The following is a 17,999-nucleotide window of genomic DNA, read 5'->3' as shown; positions in this document are numbered from 1 at the left end:
CACATGCCTCAGGGTGATATGACACACTGAGGACACAAGATCATTTAGGTAGTAGTATGTGCTATCCTTTCCACTTAACCTAAATTTAACCATGAAGAAACATTAGTTAAATCCAAATTTAGAAAAATCCTAAAAAAGCCTGGACTATTATCTTCAAGGGTCAGTATCCTGAGAAACAAAAAAGACTGAGAAACAGTTTCAGAGTAAATGAGTTTAAAGAGACATGACAAACTAAATCCAATGTAAAAAAAAAAATTACTACAAAGTACTACTGAAAATACGGTCCAGGGACTGACTGCTAGTTCTCCAACTGTAGTCTGTCCATGACAACATAAGGAACAAGCAACAGAACGTAAACAACTACGTTACTGAGCACATTGCTTAGTTCAGTTGTCTTTTTTTTTTCACCCCAAGATATTCTTGGTGAAGGAATCAGTACCTGATTTGCATTTTAAGACATATTCCTCATTTATAAATCAGTATTTTGAGTAGCAAGGCTCTAAAGGACATTATTGGTATAACTGGCACAATGAAATATGAAATGTGTATAAGATAATAGTATTATACTAGTGTTAACTGGTATTTCTGGGTTTGAAATATTACTGTTAATATGCAAATGAATGAATGACCTTGTTTTTAGGAGATAAATGAGAAAATACTACAGGCAAAGTGTTCAGTAATAATTGCTGTTTACGAAGAGAGTGATAATGCAATTGTGGGAAAATGCTATCAATGGGTAATTCTGAAAAGACTGTGGGAGTTGATAATGCATTACTTTTTTGCAACTTTTCTACAATTTTCCCAAAATATGCCAATTTTCCTCAGGGTTAACCATGCAGGATCTTCCCTACATTTTATCTTGGAGTAAATTTCAGAATGAGGCATGTTTATCACAGCTTCATGTGAAAAGTTCATTTTAAGATGAAGTCCTCATCTTATCAGAAGTAGACAGTCATGATCTCCTGTTCTTTCTTACAACACTTTATCTTCACTTAACTTCTACAAGACTGTGTAGCCTTTTACCTCAATGGCTGCTCCTTCTTAGAACCTTCTACAAGTTTCTTCTCATCTCCCTGACCCTAAAAATCCAGAGTTCCCCTAGCCTCAGTATTTCAACCAAGAGGACTTCCCTTCTTCAGCTATACTGTACTAGTGTTCCTTACACTGATTTCATCTAATCATATGGCTTTAAATAGCAAACCAATACTCTGTCAACTAGTAAATTCAGACATGTAATCTCTCCCCAGAACTCAAATGTCCCAAACCTAATTATACCTACTTGACATCTCTATTCAGATGTCTAGGAGTGTTCTCAATCACAGCACGTTCAAGAATGAATTGCTAACTTTCCTTCAAAAGGTGTTTGCCCACCCACACCAGAAAGCCACCTTTATCTGAGTACCTAGTAACTCCATCCTTCCAGTACGCTCAGTCCAAAAATCTTAGGATGACCCTTGACTCCTTTATCTCCCAATCCACATGATCCCCAGCAACAAATCCTCTCTTGCTTCACCTTCAAAATATATTCCAGAATCTAACCATTTATTATCCCTCCCACAGGCACTAGCCTCATCTACGTCTCCATCATTTTTTGATGGCTTATTACAACAATATTTATGCTTTTACTACCGCTCCCTTACAGTCATTAAGACCTTCTAAACATCTAACTCAGATAATTTTACCTCTCTGTTCAATATTCTCCCAGGAATTCCCATCTCAGTCAGAATAAAAACCAAACAGCCTATGGAACTAATGCGATGAAGCCCATCCTTCATCTCATCCTTTACAATATGACTTCAGATCCTTCACTCTGCATCATGTCCCTCCCTCAAAACACCAGGCATAATACAGTCACTGAACAAGATATTCCCAATGCCTGGAATACTCTTTCCCCCACATCTACATGGTTCACTTTCTCACCCCCTTTATGTCTTTGTTCTGGCACTGTCTTCTTAATCAAGCACTGTCTTCTCAATTGAGGCTTTTCTGACCATGCTCTTTAAAAACCATTGCCTGACCCTCGAGCCAGGTGTAGTGTCTAACGCCTGTAATCCCAGCACTTTGGGAGGTCGAGACGGCATGAGTGCTTGAGGCCAGGAGTCCGAGAGCAGCCTGGTCAACACAACAAGACCCCATGTCTAGAAAAAAAGAAAAAAAAAAGAAACCATTCCCTGACCCTAGCTCCCTATTCCTCTTCCCTTTGCCCATAATACTTATCTTTTGATGTACTACATCTTTTATTTATTACTTTTCTACCTGACTAGAATATAAGCTGTGTGAGGGCAGAAAGGAAGCTGCTGTGAGGGCAGAAAGGATACTGTTTGTTCACTGTTATATTCCTAATCATAAAACTGTGTCTAGCTCAGAGTGTTTCCAATAAACATGTTAAAATGACTTGATTCATGGACTGAAGAATAAATCATAAAGCAGTTATATGTGATCAAAGGTACTAAATAATTCTTTTAAATTCTATAATAAGGAAATTAAGTATCTGTTCTCAAAATCACTGTTAACCGCACCTCCCCCCCCAAAAAAATCACTGTTATCCAGAAAACACACACATTGTACCTCTCCACGTCTGTAAGTTAGAGAAAATAACCAAGATGTGGCCAAGAAAGGCAGGCAGGGCAAAAAAAAAAAAAAAAAAAAAAGGGAAGTCACCAAAATATCTCAAATTAGATAGGGTTTTCCTTGGAAAATCTCGTACACATGCAAATACAATAAAATTATTAATCGGCTTACACAATAATCACTGTATCTTTGCTGAATGCTTTCTCTTGAACTGTATTGGAGCAATTTGGGGAAATGACATCTTCACTATCAGAAGACAAATCAATATACTGTATTCCTCTTTGATTTTTGAAATATGGTATACTTGCTTTTCTCTCATTATCTGGAGTTTCTGGAACACTAGAATCTTCTGCAAGAGAATAAAAAGGAGAAAAATGTTTTGAGCAACTGGAAAATAAATCTGTTGTTAATTACAATCATGTGCTAAAATCTCACATTTCATTCATTGTTTCCAATCTAAAAACCAAAATTCCCACCACTTTTTAAAGAAAAAACTTAATCGCCAACCAGGGCTGGTGTTAAATTTTCTGTTTCACAGGTTGTTTACTAACACGACTTCACTGGAAATTGCAAAATAAACACAGGTTTGTGTTTTATATTCTAATCCTTTTCTCTTGTGCTTTTATTTTGTAGCACTTAGGTTTTGCTTGAGACAGCATGAACACCATAGCCCAAAAGATTTAAATCCCAGCTCTTCATCTTATTAAGTTCTCTAAGCCTTGATTTCCTCCTCTGTAAAACAGATACTAATAATCACAAAGTTAATATGCATATAAAATCTGATTATATATGCAAAGCATTTAGTTCAGTAATTGGCACATAGCCAGCATCCCATAAACATTAGCTCTTATGTTTACGTGGTGTATGGGCTGAACTGTGTACTCCTCCCCATCATTCATAAGTCCCAATCACCATACCTCAAAATGTAATTGTATTTGGAGATAAGGCCTCTAAAAAGGTAATTAAGGTTTAATTGAGGTCATGTGGGCCCTATTCTTTGTGACTGTATTTGGAGATTGGACCCTCAAAAAGATTACGTTAAAATGAGGCCTACAGGATGAGCTGTGAGTCCAATATGATTGATGTCCTTTTAAGAAAAGGGAGGCTGGGCGCGGTGGCTCAAGCCTGCAATCCCAGCACTTTGGGAGGCCGAGACGGGTGGATCACGAGGTCAGGAGATCGAGACCATCCTGGCTAACATGGTGAAACCCCGTCTCTACTGAAAAATACAGAAAAATTAGCCGGGCATGGTGGCGGGTGCCTGTAGTCCCAGCTGCTAGGGAGGCTGAGGCAGGAGAATGGCGTGAACCTGGGAGGCGGAGCTTGCAGTGAGCCGAGATCTGGCCACTGTACTCCAGCCTGGGCGACAGAGCAAGACACCAGGGATGCAAAAGAAGGAAAGGCCATTTGAAGACAAGGCAGGCAAGAGATCACTTTACAAGCCAAGAAGCCTAAGAAGAAAACACATGCCAAGTTGATCTTGGACTTCTAAGCTCCAGAATTGTGAAAAATAAATTTAAGTCACTGAATCTGTAGCATTTTGTTATGGAAGTTCTAGAAAACTAGTGTGACTGGTATCATCTGTCTGTTCAAAACAGGTCAATAAAGTATTGCACCAAGATCTCTTCTCTCCAAGGGGTGAATTCCAATATTACTTTCCCTTTTCCCAATAAAACCACCATTTACCCTTACATATTTTAGGAGGAAAGGATCAGATTGAAGGGAGTCATATTAAAGTAAACATAGTGCCTAGTCTGGGAAATTAATTTTAAAAAGCAATAACCAGTTGAATCTTTAGTTCAAAGGTTAAAAATGATAGCTGTCATTAACTCTCTCGTAGGTCATTATCAAGTCTTCAAATATAACAAACATTTAATCCTTACAATAATCATGAGGGACACATATCCCTCATGAGAGAAATAAACCCTGAGAGAAAAAGCAACTTGCTCAAAGTCATACAGGAGAAAGTAGATCTGAAATCCAAGTCTAAAAGTCTGAACTGTTATACCCTAAAACTCTTAGTCACCTCCATTAAATTGTAACACTAAATTACAATGATCATTACTGAGGCTCACGAGCCATATCTGTAAATACAGATTGAACATCCTGATCCAAAAACCCGAAATAAAAAATGTTCTAAAATCTGAAATCTTTTGAGCACTGACATGACTCCAAGAGTGGAAAACTCCACATCTGATCTCATATAATCAAAAATGCTGTAAAAACTTTGTTTCATGCACAAACTTGGTGTATGTGAAATACAGATCAGTTGTGTTTAGACTTGGGTTCCATTCCCAATCTCATTATGTATATGCAAATATTCCAAAATCTAAAATGAGAAACATTTCTGGTCCCAAGAACTTCAGATAAGGGATACACAACCTGTAACAATAACCAAGTATTACACAACTACTATCTGCTCTGGAGAGAACCAAAACACAAACATTTCTCTATTTCCTACAAAGAAGTCCTAGGAACAATAGCAAAAAGCAAATCATACTTTTTCCCAAAGGAACAATTTTATAAACATCGCATGCAAGTTGAGCAAACAACTCTGTATTGGAGTAAGTCACAGCCTTGTTAATTGCGATAAACATGAAGAAACCTACATATAATCATCATATACAAAGTAACAAAATTACAGTCCAAACTCCTATATAGTAAGTACAGAGGTACTCTAGACTCTGATTTTACAAAGTGTTCCTGATAATCACAAATCTAAAAATACATATAACTAAAAATTTAGATCTTTACTGTATCAAAAATGGGAACTAAAGCTAACGCATGTCAATTGAACACTTAAACGATAGTCCTACTTTCTGACACTTCAGAAAGGCTATGAGACGCTGGGTGCGGTGGCTCATGCCTGTAATCCCAGCACTTGAGGAGGCCGAGGTGGGTGGATCACCTGAGGTCAGGAGTTCAAGATCAACCTGGCCAAGGTGGTGAAACCTCGTCTCTACTTAAAAATAAAGAAAAAAGGCCGGGCGCGGTGGCTCAAGCCTATAATCCCAGCACTTTGGGAGGCCGAGACGGGTGGATCACTAAGTCACGAGATCGAGACCATCCTGGCTAACACGGTGAAACCCCGTCTCTACTAAAAAAAATACAAAAAACGGCCGGGCGCGGTGGCTCAAGCCTGTAATCCCAGCACTTTGGGAGGCCGAGACGGGCGGATCATAAGGTCAGGAGATCGAGACCATCCTGGCTAACACGGTGAAACCCCGTCTCTACTAAAAAATATAAAAAACTAGCCAGGCGAGGTGGCGGGCGCTTGTAGTCCCAGCTACTCGGGAGGCTGAGGCAGGAGAATGGCGTAAACCCGGGAAGCGGAGCTTGCAGTGAGCTGAGATCCCGCCACTGCACTCCAGCCTGGGCAACAGAGCGAGACTCCGTCTCAAAAAAAAAAAAAAAAAAAAAATACAAAAAACTAGCCGGGCGAGGTGGCAGGCGCCTGTAGTCCCAGCTACTCTGGAGGCTGAGGCAGGAGAATTGCTTAAACTCAGGAAGCGGAGGTTGCAGTGAGCTGAGATCCGGCCACTGCACTCCAGCCTGGGCGACAGAGCAAGACTCCGTCTCAAAAAAAAAAAAAAAGAAAGAAAAAAATACAAAAAATTAGCCGGGAGTGGTGTCGTGTATCTGTAGTTCCAGCTACTTGGGAGGCTGAAGCAGGAGAATCGCCTGAACCCCGGAGGCAGAGACTACAGTGAGCCAGGATGGCAGCATTGCACTCCAGCCTGGACAACAAGAGCTTAACTGTCTTAAAAAAAAAAAAAGGCCGGGCGCGGTGGCTCAAGCCTGTAATCCCAGCACTTTGCGAGGCCGAGACGGGCGGATCACGAGGTCAGGAGATCGAGACCATCCTGGCTAACATGGTGAAACCCCGTCTCTACTAAAAAAATACAAAAAAAAAACTAGCCGGGCGAGGTGGCGGGCGCCTGTAGTCCCAGCTACTCGGGAGGCTGAGGCAGGAGAATGGCGTGAACCCGGGAGGCGGAGCTTGCAGTGAGCTGAGATCCGGCCACTGCACTCCAGCCTGGGCGACAGAGCGAGACTCTGTCTCAAAAAAAAAAAAAAAAAAAAAAAAAAAAAACTGCGAGAAAATGAATTGTCCAGTTTTCCTTAAAAACTCTCTTTATTTTTATTTATTTATTTAGCCATGCAACGATGTCTTTTATTATGTATGCGGTTTTAAAGTTATTTCTTGAATCTCCATACACAGGCAAAAATAGGCGTGTTATTTAACATACTGGAACTTGCCTAACTTCATTATTGCCTAGAGAAGAGAAAATTATCCCCAAAATGTGCTTAACCAGGAGGCCAATGCATCTGCTGACCTCCAAGAACATGGAGATGAACGTGACAGACTGTCCACCAACTGAACCTTCATTCACCACCATTCGATAACCCTTATTCAGGCCCAGATCAGCACATTTCTTGCCGATAATCATTAAGTGTCCAAGAAGACTTTCATCATCATCTTCTGCTGCAGAAATCTGAGATACATGTTTCTTGGGTATCACCAGAAAATGTGTTGGTGCTTGAGGGGAAATGTGGAGAGCAAGGCACCGGTCATCCTCAAAAATGATTTTGTCTGGTATTTCCTTGCGCATGATCTTCCCGAAGATCGTGTCTCCACCAGGCCGAGCGACCTGAGCTTTGGCAATCTCATTGGCCATCTCGGCCTCCCTAACGCGCGGCGGCCAGGGTAGAGGCTCGAAAGGTTATTTATTTATTTTTGAGACAGAGTCTCGCTCTGTCGTCCAGGCTAGACTGCAGTGGCGTGATCTCAGCTCATTGCAACCTCCACCTCCTGGGCTCAAGTGATTCTTCTGCCTCAGCCTCCTGAGTAGCTGGGACTACAGGCGCCCGCCGCCACACCCAGCTAATTTTTATATTTTCAGGAGAGATGGAGTTTCATCATATTTGCCAGTCTGGTCTCAAACTCCTGACCTTGTGATCCACCCGCCTCAGCCTCCCAAAGTGCTGGGATTACAGATGTGAGCCACAGCGTGCTCTTTATTAAAAATGAAGACAGGAGGGAGTAGAGCATTGGACTGCAGATCAAAAATGAATAATCTTTTCACCTGTTGGCGGGGGCCTAACATTTTATTAGTGAGGATTACGAGAACTAGAACATTCTGAACACGACTTTTTATTGACCTTTTCTTTGTTTTTCTCCCTCACACAGACTGTAGTACAAAATACATGGTGAAGACATACCAATTTTTATTTTATTTTTTTTGAGATGGAGTCTTGCTCTGTCGCCCAGGCTGGAATGCAGTGGCACGATCTCAGCTCACTGCAATCTCTGCCTCCTGAGTTCAAGTGATTCTCCTGCTTCGGCCTCCCTAGTAGCTGGGATTACAGGCGCCTGCCACCATGCACGGCTCATTTTTGTGTTTTTTTGTAGAGACAGGGTTTCACCATGTTTGCCAGGCTGGTGTCAAACTCCTGACATCAGGTGATCTGCCCGCCTCGGCCTCCTGAAATGTTGGGATTACAGGCGTGAGCCACCATGCCCAGCCCCCATTTTTAAAATTAACCTTTAATGTGTTTAGTTAACAGAACAGAAAAAGAATACAGAAAAAAAATAAAATTTGGCTTACTTCCCATTATGTATTCAACTACTTAGCATTTATCAGATATGTAATAATATACTCTCAAAATATATACATTAAGCATGTAGACTGTACTGAACCAAGTGGCATCCTCACAGCCTGCTTGGCAAGTGATTAACAGAGGAAATAGTATAATTCGGCTGGGGGGAGGGTGAGGGAAAGCTATGATACAACATTTCTTCAACTCAGAACCCCTTTGTACTCTAAGTCCCAAAGAGTTTTTCCTTAAGTCAGTTGTATTTCTGATACTTACCATACTAGAAAATAAAATTAAAAGTGAATGTTTAAATATTTATTTATCTAAAACCAAACATTTCACATATTAACATAATATGTTGAAGTCATGAAAGATGTCATTTCGAAATATGCCAAACCATTGATATGAATTGACAACACCTGAGAAATTGTAGTTTCAGAAATGGGTAGCTGACTTGTCTCTTCTTGCATGCAGCAAGTCAAGGAGGCTCCTCTGGGAGGGTACCCTCCCCGTACCAAGGCGAAACTATAGCCCTTATCATCACTGACTGAGAATTCGGGGTTGCAACAGACCTGATTAAATATATTTACCAAAGTAACACTTATATTCCACCAGTTTTACACCCCCCCTTGTCTCCTAGTGACTCCCCTAAAAGTTTGCTGCCCATTGCCAGATCCCCTTTGGCCTATCATTTCTTCTCAAATTTATTGTTCTTTGTCTAAAAAGTAAAAAAGCATTTGTTTTGGTCAGTTCTTCTGATTTCTCTCGGGTAGATCTCCATGTACATATAAACCTAATAAAATGGTATGCTTTTCTTTTGTAATCTTCCTGGTGTTGATCTGGTTTCTAAATTCAGCCAAAAGAGCCCACATAAGAGCTAAAGGGGAGTTGGAAGTGATCTCTGGCTCCCCTACAGTATCTTCATGAAAACTATATATCCCTACCACAAGTAATTTATTTAGTCAGATGAGTGACACTATATTTGTCAAAATCTCAGGTTTAATACAAGATGGTTGGATTCTTATATCTGTTTCTACCTTTAATCTGTTGCAATACATTATTTTCATTTCATTTTATGAAAAAATTATGCCTCACAAAGTAGTTGGAGAAGCGAGGGGTACTTTCATAGCCTTTTTAGATTATTGTGAATATTTTTCTTTGATACTAAACCCAAACTTGACAGGTGGTAATTTCTTAGAGTTAGTTGCAATGTGGAATCAGGAACCATAAGAAAAAACATTTTGCATTCTATTACATTAAAACCGTTAACCATGTATTATTTTCAATAATTTTACCTATGATTACTGTGCTTTGGTCATTTGGAACATACTGGTTCACCGAGTAATACACATCTTCCATCTTCCAAATGTTGATACATTTCATGATATTATATTAAAAAATTACTTTCGTTAATATCACCATTGATCTTAACAGAAATGTCTAAGTATCTGGAAGCTGTCAAACTCACAGCTGTGGACACTAGTTTTCCAAAATTCAAACTTTCCTTTGAAAACTGGGGTTTTATCACTGGCAATACATACTGTGTTGTTTTCTTTGTACCACTTCGTTCATTTTGAGAAAACATCTGCCAAATTCCTAGGTTTGTATAACCATACTTTGTGAATCAGTGTTCTGGGAAAGAAAAGTGACTGGTTAGTGCAAAGCAACTGCTCAAATGCCTTCCCTTGAGATCACTGCTGTACAGTATACAGTAATGTGTACTTCACATTTTGTTTCACAAAATACTAAAAAGACATCTCTTAAGTTGAGATTTTAAAAAATTACTAATTTTTACTGCTTCATCAATCAAGACTCTTTAAGTGAAACCAGCATTTACACAATTTTAAGAAAAACTGACTACTAGAACAGTCTAGAGCCTCGCCTTGTTCCGTGGTGCTAAGGCACCAGTAATTTTACCTATGATTGCTTCCGCACCATGAATGCAAATATAAATATAGTGAAAAAGGCAAGCAGTGTCTTAATATTATTATGACAATAGTTTTGACCTTGTGGACACCCTCAGAAGGCCTCAGGGAACACTGAAAAGTTCACAGACCACACTCTGAAAACTGATGAGGGCCGGGCGCAGTGGTTCATGCCTGTAATCCCAGCACTTTGGGAGGCCAAGACAGGCAAATCACTTGAGGTCAGAAGTTCCACAGCAATCTGGCCAACGTGGTGAAACCCTGTCTCTACTAAACATACAAAAATTAGCCAAGTGTGGTGGCACACGCCTGTAGCCCCAGCTACTCGGGAGGCTGAGGTGGGAGAATTGCTTCAACCTGGGAGACGGAGGTTGCAGCGAGCCGAGATCACGCCACTGCACTCCAGCCTGGGCAACAGAGCGAGACTCCGTCTCAAAAACATAAAAATAAAAATAAATAAATAAAACAAGGAAACTGATGGGATACAGTAAAAGCTGTTTATAATATATCAACTTACTGGTATAGTCAATAATCAGAATTAGAATAGTGCTGAACACAAGATTTGTTTATTTGAACTATTTTTAGAAGTAAGCTACGGCAAAATAGCTAAGAGCTAATGGCTAAAAAGATATTCCTGCTGCAATGATGCTTTTTAATTCAAAGCAAATAAGTACTTTTAAGTAGTACCATAAAGGAGACAGGAAGCAAAAAAGAAAACTACAAAAACAGAGGAAAGAACAGGGAAAAGCAGAAACAAAGTTACAAAGAAAAGATATTTGCTACTATTCACTTCTGACATATACTCAATATGGTCTGTGTTTAAGGCATTGTACCAGGAGGTGGGGGATATTAAAGCAAAACAATTGCAAGTTACAGTTCAACTTGCCCTTTTGAAATAGGAGTGAAGTAGCCATGTACATGAGTAACTATGTTATAAGCGTAATTTGTGCAATGAGAGAATACACAAAATGCTAAATGAACAGGAGAGAAAACAGCCTGTCCTTTCATATAAAAACAATAGGAAAGGCTAACTTGTTTTAAAGATATTTCTTATTCCCAAAGGTAATGGGAACCTACATCATCAGCATACGCAGGAAGACTCCATGGCCCTAGGGAGTAATTCCAAATGAAATTTCCCACTAGTGGTATGAGTAGTATGCATAAAAGAAGACAATCTTATATTCCAAGTTTATCCAGTACCCTTTACCCATTCTCGTATCTAAGTCTACCATAAAACAAGCATTCAAGCTTGCCACTGGTTTTACGTTTTCAATGGTCCAAGATCAAGGCTCTTTCAAACAAAAAATCACTAGTGGGAGATTATGAATTCACATAGCAATAGTTTAATTTGATAATCCATAAACAAAGGCAATCTTCCAAAATAGAATAAAAACATCTAAACCTTTACACCTGTCCTACAGAATTATAAATCCCTGCCATTTCTGATATTCAAATCATGTATTGCTCTACCCTGTTCAATCCCTCACATGGCAATTGATTTTCAAGGCAATTCCTTCAAATACCAACTAAAAAACATCATATATTTGCCCTCCTAGAAGATTACCAAAATATGGCCAGGCACAGTGGCTCACACCTGTAATTCCAGCACTTTGGGAGGCCGACATGGGCAGACCACTTGAGGCAGGAGTTCGAGACCAGCCTAGTCAACATGGTGAAACCCTGTCTCTACTAAAAACACAAAAATCAGCCAGGCATGGTGGCGCACATCTGTAATCCCAGCTACTTGGGAGGCTGAGGCACGAGAACTGCTTGAACCCAGGAGACAGAGGTTGCAGTGAGCCGTGATCCTACCACCACACTCCAGCCTGGGTGACGGAGCGAGACACCATCTCAAAAGAGTTATTACCAAAACAATAGACTATAAAATCTGTAGTCTTACTTTGCATATCATAGTAGACAGGAAAATACCTTTAGTATCCTAACAAAAGATGAATCAAACTCTCTAATAAATACTCTAGAAAAGTAATACACTAAATATAAGATTAAAAAGTAGTTTCTAAATACATCGTTCTAAGATGAAATGAGGGAAAAATCCCATTTCAAATTTAAGCCAAAAGAAAGGGTGAAACATAAAGGAGGCTGGGTGCAGTAATCCCAACACTTTGGGAGGCCAAGGCAGGTGGATCACTTGAGGTCAGGAGTTTGAGACCAGCCTGGGCAACATGGTGAAACCCTGTCTCCACCAAAAACACAAAAACTAGCTGTGCATGGTGCACGCCTGTGGTCCCAGCTTCTCAGGAGGCTGAGGCAGGAGGATCAGTTGAGCCCAGGTGGGGGTTGCAGTGAGAGAGATCAACCCACTGCACTCCAGCGTGGGGGACAGAGTGAGACTCTGTCTAAAAAAAAAAAAAAAAAAAAAATTAATTAAAATGTAAAGGAAAAGAAAGTCATGGAATTAATATTGAACAAGGCAAAAGTGTAAAACCCAAAGGAGGGACTTCTAAATAACAGACTTTATACCTACAATAAAAATATAACTGACGTATCTCAACTCCATACTAATAATGAAATGCATAAACATTGCAGGATATATAAGGCAAAGAGTCAAGAGACAAATACGAGGCATTAACTTTTCTCCATGCTCTTAATAAAGCAAGAGCACCAAAAAAAACAAGATATAGAACAGTGTTTTTCAAACATTTTTGACTGAAACCCACTGTAAGGGACATATTTCAGATTATGATCCTAAGCACACAGATTGTTAGATTTGCAAGTGTAACTAAAAGAAAATGTGAGAAGTTCTTACTATAAGCAATACACTTTGGTAATTTTCTATTTGTTCTACTCCATTAAAAATTGTAGTTATACATATTTAGTCAGGACCCAAGAAATTGATAGTTATACATATTTAGTCAGGACCCAAGAAATTGATCTTATGACACAATAAATGTTAATGATCCACAGTTTGAAAAACAAAGATATAATAAAACTCATCTATTATTTGACATATAATTAAATCTGTACTTAGATTATGTCTTCTTTCCAAGCATCCTTGAATTTTTACAGAAATTAATATTAGGCCACAAAGAAAATCTGATTTCCCCCAAAGAAGAAATACTACAGACCACATTCTCTGGTCACTAAACAGTGAAATTAGAAGTAAATGTTAACAAAAATATGCAAGCAAAATTTCTGCCAGTTGGAAATTTTTTAAAGAGGGAGAAAATCCCATAAAAATTGCTTCTAAACAACTTTCAGGTCAAAGACAAAACAACGACAACAACAAAAACACATCAAAATCTAAGATACATCAAATATATAACACCATAAAAATTAAAATAATCTAGTAAATTAAGATTAGAGGAACAGATTAACAGACCCAAAGATGCAAACAGACATGGGAATTTTAGACTATAATGATGACGTTTTAATACAAGAAAAAGGATTTTTCAATAAATGAAAAACTGACCAGTAACTGGTGAATAATGAACAAAGGAGAAAACGATATCATCCTTTCTTTAGTCCCTATAATGAAATAAAATTCAGATGAGATTTAAAGCTAAAATTCAACACAAAACCCACAGTGAGATACAAACTTCTCATGCCCATTATGTTAGCTATTATCAAAAACACAGAAAATAACAAGTTTGGAGAGGATGTGGAGAAACTGGAACCCACTACACTGTTGGCAGAAATGTAAAATGGTGGAGCAACTATGGAAAACAGTATGGAGGTTACGCAAAAAATTAAAAATAGAATTGCCATATGATCCAGCAATACCACTTCTGGATACACAACCAAAAGAATTGAAAGCAGGGTTTCAAAGAGATATTTACACATTCATGTTCACTGCAATACAATTCACAACAGCCAAGATGTGGAAGGAATCCAAGTGTCCACTGATGGATGAATGGACAAACAAAATGTGTATATATACACAGTGAAATATTATTCCGTCTTGAAGGAAATTCTGATATATGCTACAACACGGATGGATTATGCTAAGTGATGATTCCACTTTAATGAGATACTTAGAATAGTCAAATTCATAAAAAGATGATGTAAACGGTGGCTGCCAAGGGCTGGCTGGGGGAATCCAGAAATGGGGAGTAGTTGCTCAATGCGTATACAGTTTCAGTTTCACAAGATGAAAAGAGTTCTGGAGAATGGCTGCATGACAATGTATATGTATTGAACTGAATGTACTGAACTGTACACTTAAAAATGGTTGAGACGGTAAATTTTCTTATGTGTATTTTATCACAATTTTTAAAATTAACACACATACTAGAGTAAAATATGAATGAGTATATTTATAGTGTGGCAATGGGGAATTCAGAAGACTTAGAGGAAAGGAAGAACAAGCTGACCGCATAAAAATGTAAAATTTTTCTATGGCAAACAACAAAGGGGGTGCCATGGTCTGTTTGTGCCCCACTCCCCAAAACGGTATGTTGAAATCTTAACCACTATGGTAATGGTATTAGCCGGTGACATTTGCTGGAAGGAGGAAGGGCCATTAGGTGATGGCGGCAGAGTACTCATGAATGGGATTAGTGCCCTTGTAAAAGAGGCCCAAGAGATCCCTCACTCATTCAGCCACATGGGGTTACAGCAAAAAGATCGTAGTCTAGGAATACGGCCCTCAGATACCTAATCTTGCAGCACCTTGATTTTGGACTTCCCAGTCTCCAGAACTGTCAGAGTAGATTTCTATTGTTTATAAGCTACCCAGTCCATGGTAGTTACAGCAGCTCTAACAGACTAAGACACATGGAATTTAAAAAATACTTACAAATAATTTATCAGAAAGAGACATTTATTAGAAAAACAGAAAAGCATAAAGAAACACAAAAAATCCAAATGGCCAGTAAATTTATGAAAACATACTTAACCTTAAAAATAAAGAAAAAGCAACAATAACATACTTCTGCCTATTAGCCTATTAAAGATAATAAAGGTTTGCAATATTTTAGACAGGTATGAAAAAGCAGACATCAGAAAACCAAGATGTAGTCTGATACAAACCAGTGAAATTTTTGTGTAGGGTGAAGTGGCAATGACTAAAATAACACTTATACCCCCGTCCCAACCAACCCCCCTTTTTGAGAGATTCTGGGAATCTCACTGTGTTGCCCGGGCTGGAATGCAGTGTAGTGATCATAGCTCACTGTAACCTCAAATTCCTGGGCTCAAGCAATTCTCCTGTCTCAGCTTCCCAAGTAGTTAGGACTACAGGTGCACACCACCATGCCTGGCTAATTTTTTCATTTTTTGTAGAGACAGGGTCTCACTACGTTGCCCAGGCTGGTCTTTAACTCCTGGTCTCAAGCAATCCTCCCACCTTGGTCTTCCAAAGTACTGGGACTCTACAGGTGTGAGCCACTGTGCCTAGCCAAAAAAATGTACATTTAAATTGCACTTAAGATTCCTACTTACGTTTGAGTACTTATTGTACTTTCTGTTACAACAATTCAGCACTAACCCTTTAACCAAGTATTGCTTTTCAGTTAACATTAACAGACATTAAGAAACCAGAATGACTATCTACAGGTTTAACGATGATTCACATTTTGGCCACAGATACCTACAAAAAGACTGAGTATTGCTCAATGGTCATGGAATTATGAAGCTAAAATGATACATTCAGTTTCATCATTCAAAGGATAATAACCATTTTAATGTGGGCAAGGAATACAGAAAACTAAGCATAGCCAGGAAAAGAGAGTAAGATCCAAACAGTTGACTTTTTACTCACGATCATACAATCTGTATGTGGCAGAGTAATACTCTCAAGAAATCCTTTTGACGACTGGTATAGTTTTAAAAATGTCTCTCACTTACCAACAAGTGCTACTTTCAGTAGGACAACCACCTTGAAGAGGCAACCATGCTAGAGGACTAAATCTATTTCAGCAAAAAAAAAATAAATTCATCAAACATACACTAAAACTTTCCTCCATTCCTCCAATGCCACAATAATCTATGAACCCATCTATTTTTATCTCCTTTAATTATTCCCCCCAGGTAAAATATGTCTTTATTCTTTTGCACAGTTAAACAGCCCAACTGTTCTTCAGTTCCCATCACTTGATGCCTCTCTTCAGAAACCTCCCTCCCTCAGTCCTTCCCTTTCCACTAGCTTCTTGCTCTTGGTTAATAAACACGCTCGGCCGGATCCAGTGGCTCATGCCTGTAATGCCAGCACTTTAGGAGGCCAAGGTGGGCGGATCACAAGGTCAGGAGATTGAGACCATCCTGGCTAACATGGTGAAACTGGGTTTCTACTAAAAATACAAAAAAAAAAATTAGCCGGGTGCGGTGGCGGACACCTGCAGTCCCAGCTACTTGGGAGGCTGAGGCAGAAGAATGGTGTGAACATGGGAGGCAGAGATTGCAGTGAGCTGAGATCCTGCCACTGCCACTCCAGCCTGGGCGACTGGAGTATATTTATAGTGTGGTAATGGGGAATGCAGAAGACTTACAGGAAAAGATGAACAAGCTGACCGCATAAAAATGTAAAATTTGTCTATGGCAAACAGTGAAATATTATTCCATCTTAAAAAGGAAGGAAACGAGTGACACTCTGGCTCAAAAACAAAACAAAACAAAAAAACGCTCAATTTTCAATAATCCTGAAACATCTTTTCTTGACGTTGCTTCCCAGTCAAGTTACCTATTTCTCTCTTCCTGAATGAATAATCTCTATCTTATCACCCATTCTACTAAAACTGTTAAAAGGCTGGTAGTTACTTTTAATTTCCAAGGAAACTGGTCACTGATCAGGCCCCACTTAACTTGACTTCTCTACAGGATTTGTTAGTGGACAACTAAATATCAAACTAGGTATTTAGGTATCCAAGACACTATCATTTTCTATGACTATTCTAGTCATCCTCCAAATTTTTCATCGGTTTTCCTGCCTTTGCTCATTGTCAAATGATGTTTTTTATTGTACACTCTGCTTAGGACATTTTTTGTTAACTACCATAATGATGAGTCTCAAGTTGACTTCTAAGGTTTAGACCACTCTCTGAGCTCTAAACTCTAATATTCAACCATCCACTACCTCGGTACTAAAACAGGATGGACAATGCAAACACAGCATACTTTTTAGTATCTTTCTCCTAAACTCACCTCTTATTTCAGTCCATGGTGTCAATCCTCCAGCTGTCCAAGCAAGGAACATTTGAGTTATCTGTAAATCCTCCACATTCAACTGATCACCTAATATCATCAAATGCATATCATTTACAACTCCCCTCAGTTGCTTCCTCTGTCATCTCTACAGTCATTTCCCTACATTGAGACTTCAATTAATTCAACAGCTTCACTAATAACCTTTCCATAATGAAATGCTCTATGATGTGTACCGAGTAAGATCTATCTCCCCTGATACAGGATATAAAGGCCCCTCACAACCCAACAGTTTACACTTGTATCTTTTCGGTTTCATCTATATTGTCTAAAACTTCCTGTTCTATAATCCCCCCCGACCCTCCACACACATATTAGACTCTTCAAGGCAACATATATTTTCAACTCTCTCGTCATTTGTTCCCCCAGTAAACAATGATTTCATTATTTAGAGTCCACTCCAAAGGTCGTATCTCTGTGACTTTTTGTGATCCTCCCCTGAAGAATGGATAATTTAATCATTTGTGAATTATCGATAGTGATTCTACTTTGTTTAGTATTTTTCCTATTATATGGTTTTATCACACCATACTATTTTAACTATATATTTACATACCATTTTCTCCTGGTGCTCTTGGAGGATCAGGCTTCACTCATTTTTATTCTTTATTCATAAAATATAGTAGGATCTCTCTTCCCTTTCACCTGCCATTATTTCAAATCCCTCCAAACTCACTGTACTCCCAAAAGTCAAAGAAAAAAAGGAGAAATAATGTGTAAATAACAATCATTGACAACTTTGGGCAC

The 17,999-nt window shown here is 39.0% G+C and overlaps 1 protein-coding gene, 1 long non-coding RNA gene and 1 pseudogene across 4 annotated transcripts in view; all 3 read right to left on the bottom strand.

Annotated features, from left to right (window-relative positions):
• The window catches only part of SMARCAD1 (SWI/SNF-related, matrix-associated actin-dependent regulator of chromatin, subfamily a, containing DEAD/H box 1), an 85,218-nt gene that overhangs the window by 61,551 nt on the left and 5,668 nt on the right, over positions 1-17,999 (bottom strand). For 2 of the 3 annotated variants that reach the window (XM_010385598.2, XM_030918922.1), the window contains exon 3: positions 2,743-2,920. In XM_010385598.2, coding sequence (XP_010383900.1) covers positions 2,743-2,920 — 178 coding nt within the window. Of the gene's footprint in view, positions 1-2,742; positions 2,921-9,710; positions 9,929-17,999 lie in introns of those variants that run through there. The other variant, XM_030918924.1, reaches the window with a different exon arrangement.
• On the bottom strand, positions 6,880-7,297 carry LOC104679858 (annotated as a pseudogene).
• LOC115893674 lies at positions 15,414-17,911 on the bottom strand. Its single transcript, XR_004053739.1, has 3 exons — positions 17,809-17,911; positions 17,193-17,282; positions 15,414-15,962 (listed from the first exon to the last, which is right to left on the bottom strand). It is a non-coding gene; the product is annotated as an uncharacterized LOC115893674 (long non-coding RNA).

Source organism: Rhinopithecus roxellana, chromosome 2 (genome assembly GCF_007565055.1).
Source record: "Rhinopithecus roxellana isolate Shanxi Qingling chromosome 2, ASM756505v1, whole genome shotgun sequence".
NCBI classification, from domain to species: Eukaryota; Metazoa; Chordata; class Mammalia; order Primates; family Cercopithecidae; genus Rhinopithecus; species Rhinopithecus roxellana.
Note: the sequence above shows the minus strand (reverse complement) of the source record. Positions and strands in the feature narration are given on the sequence as shown.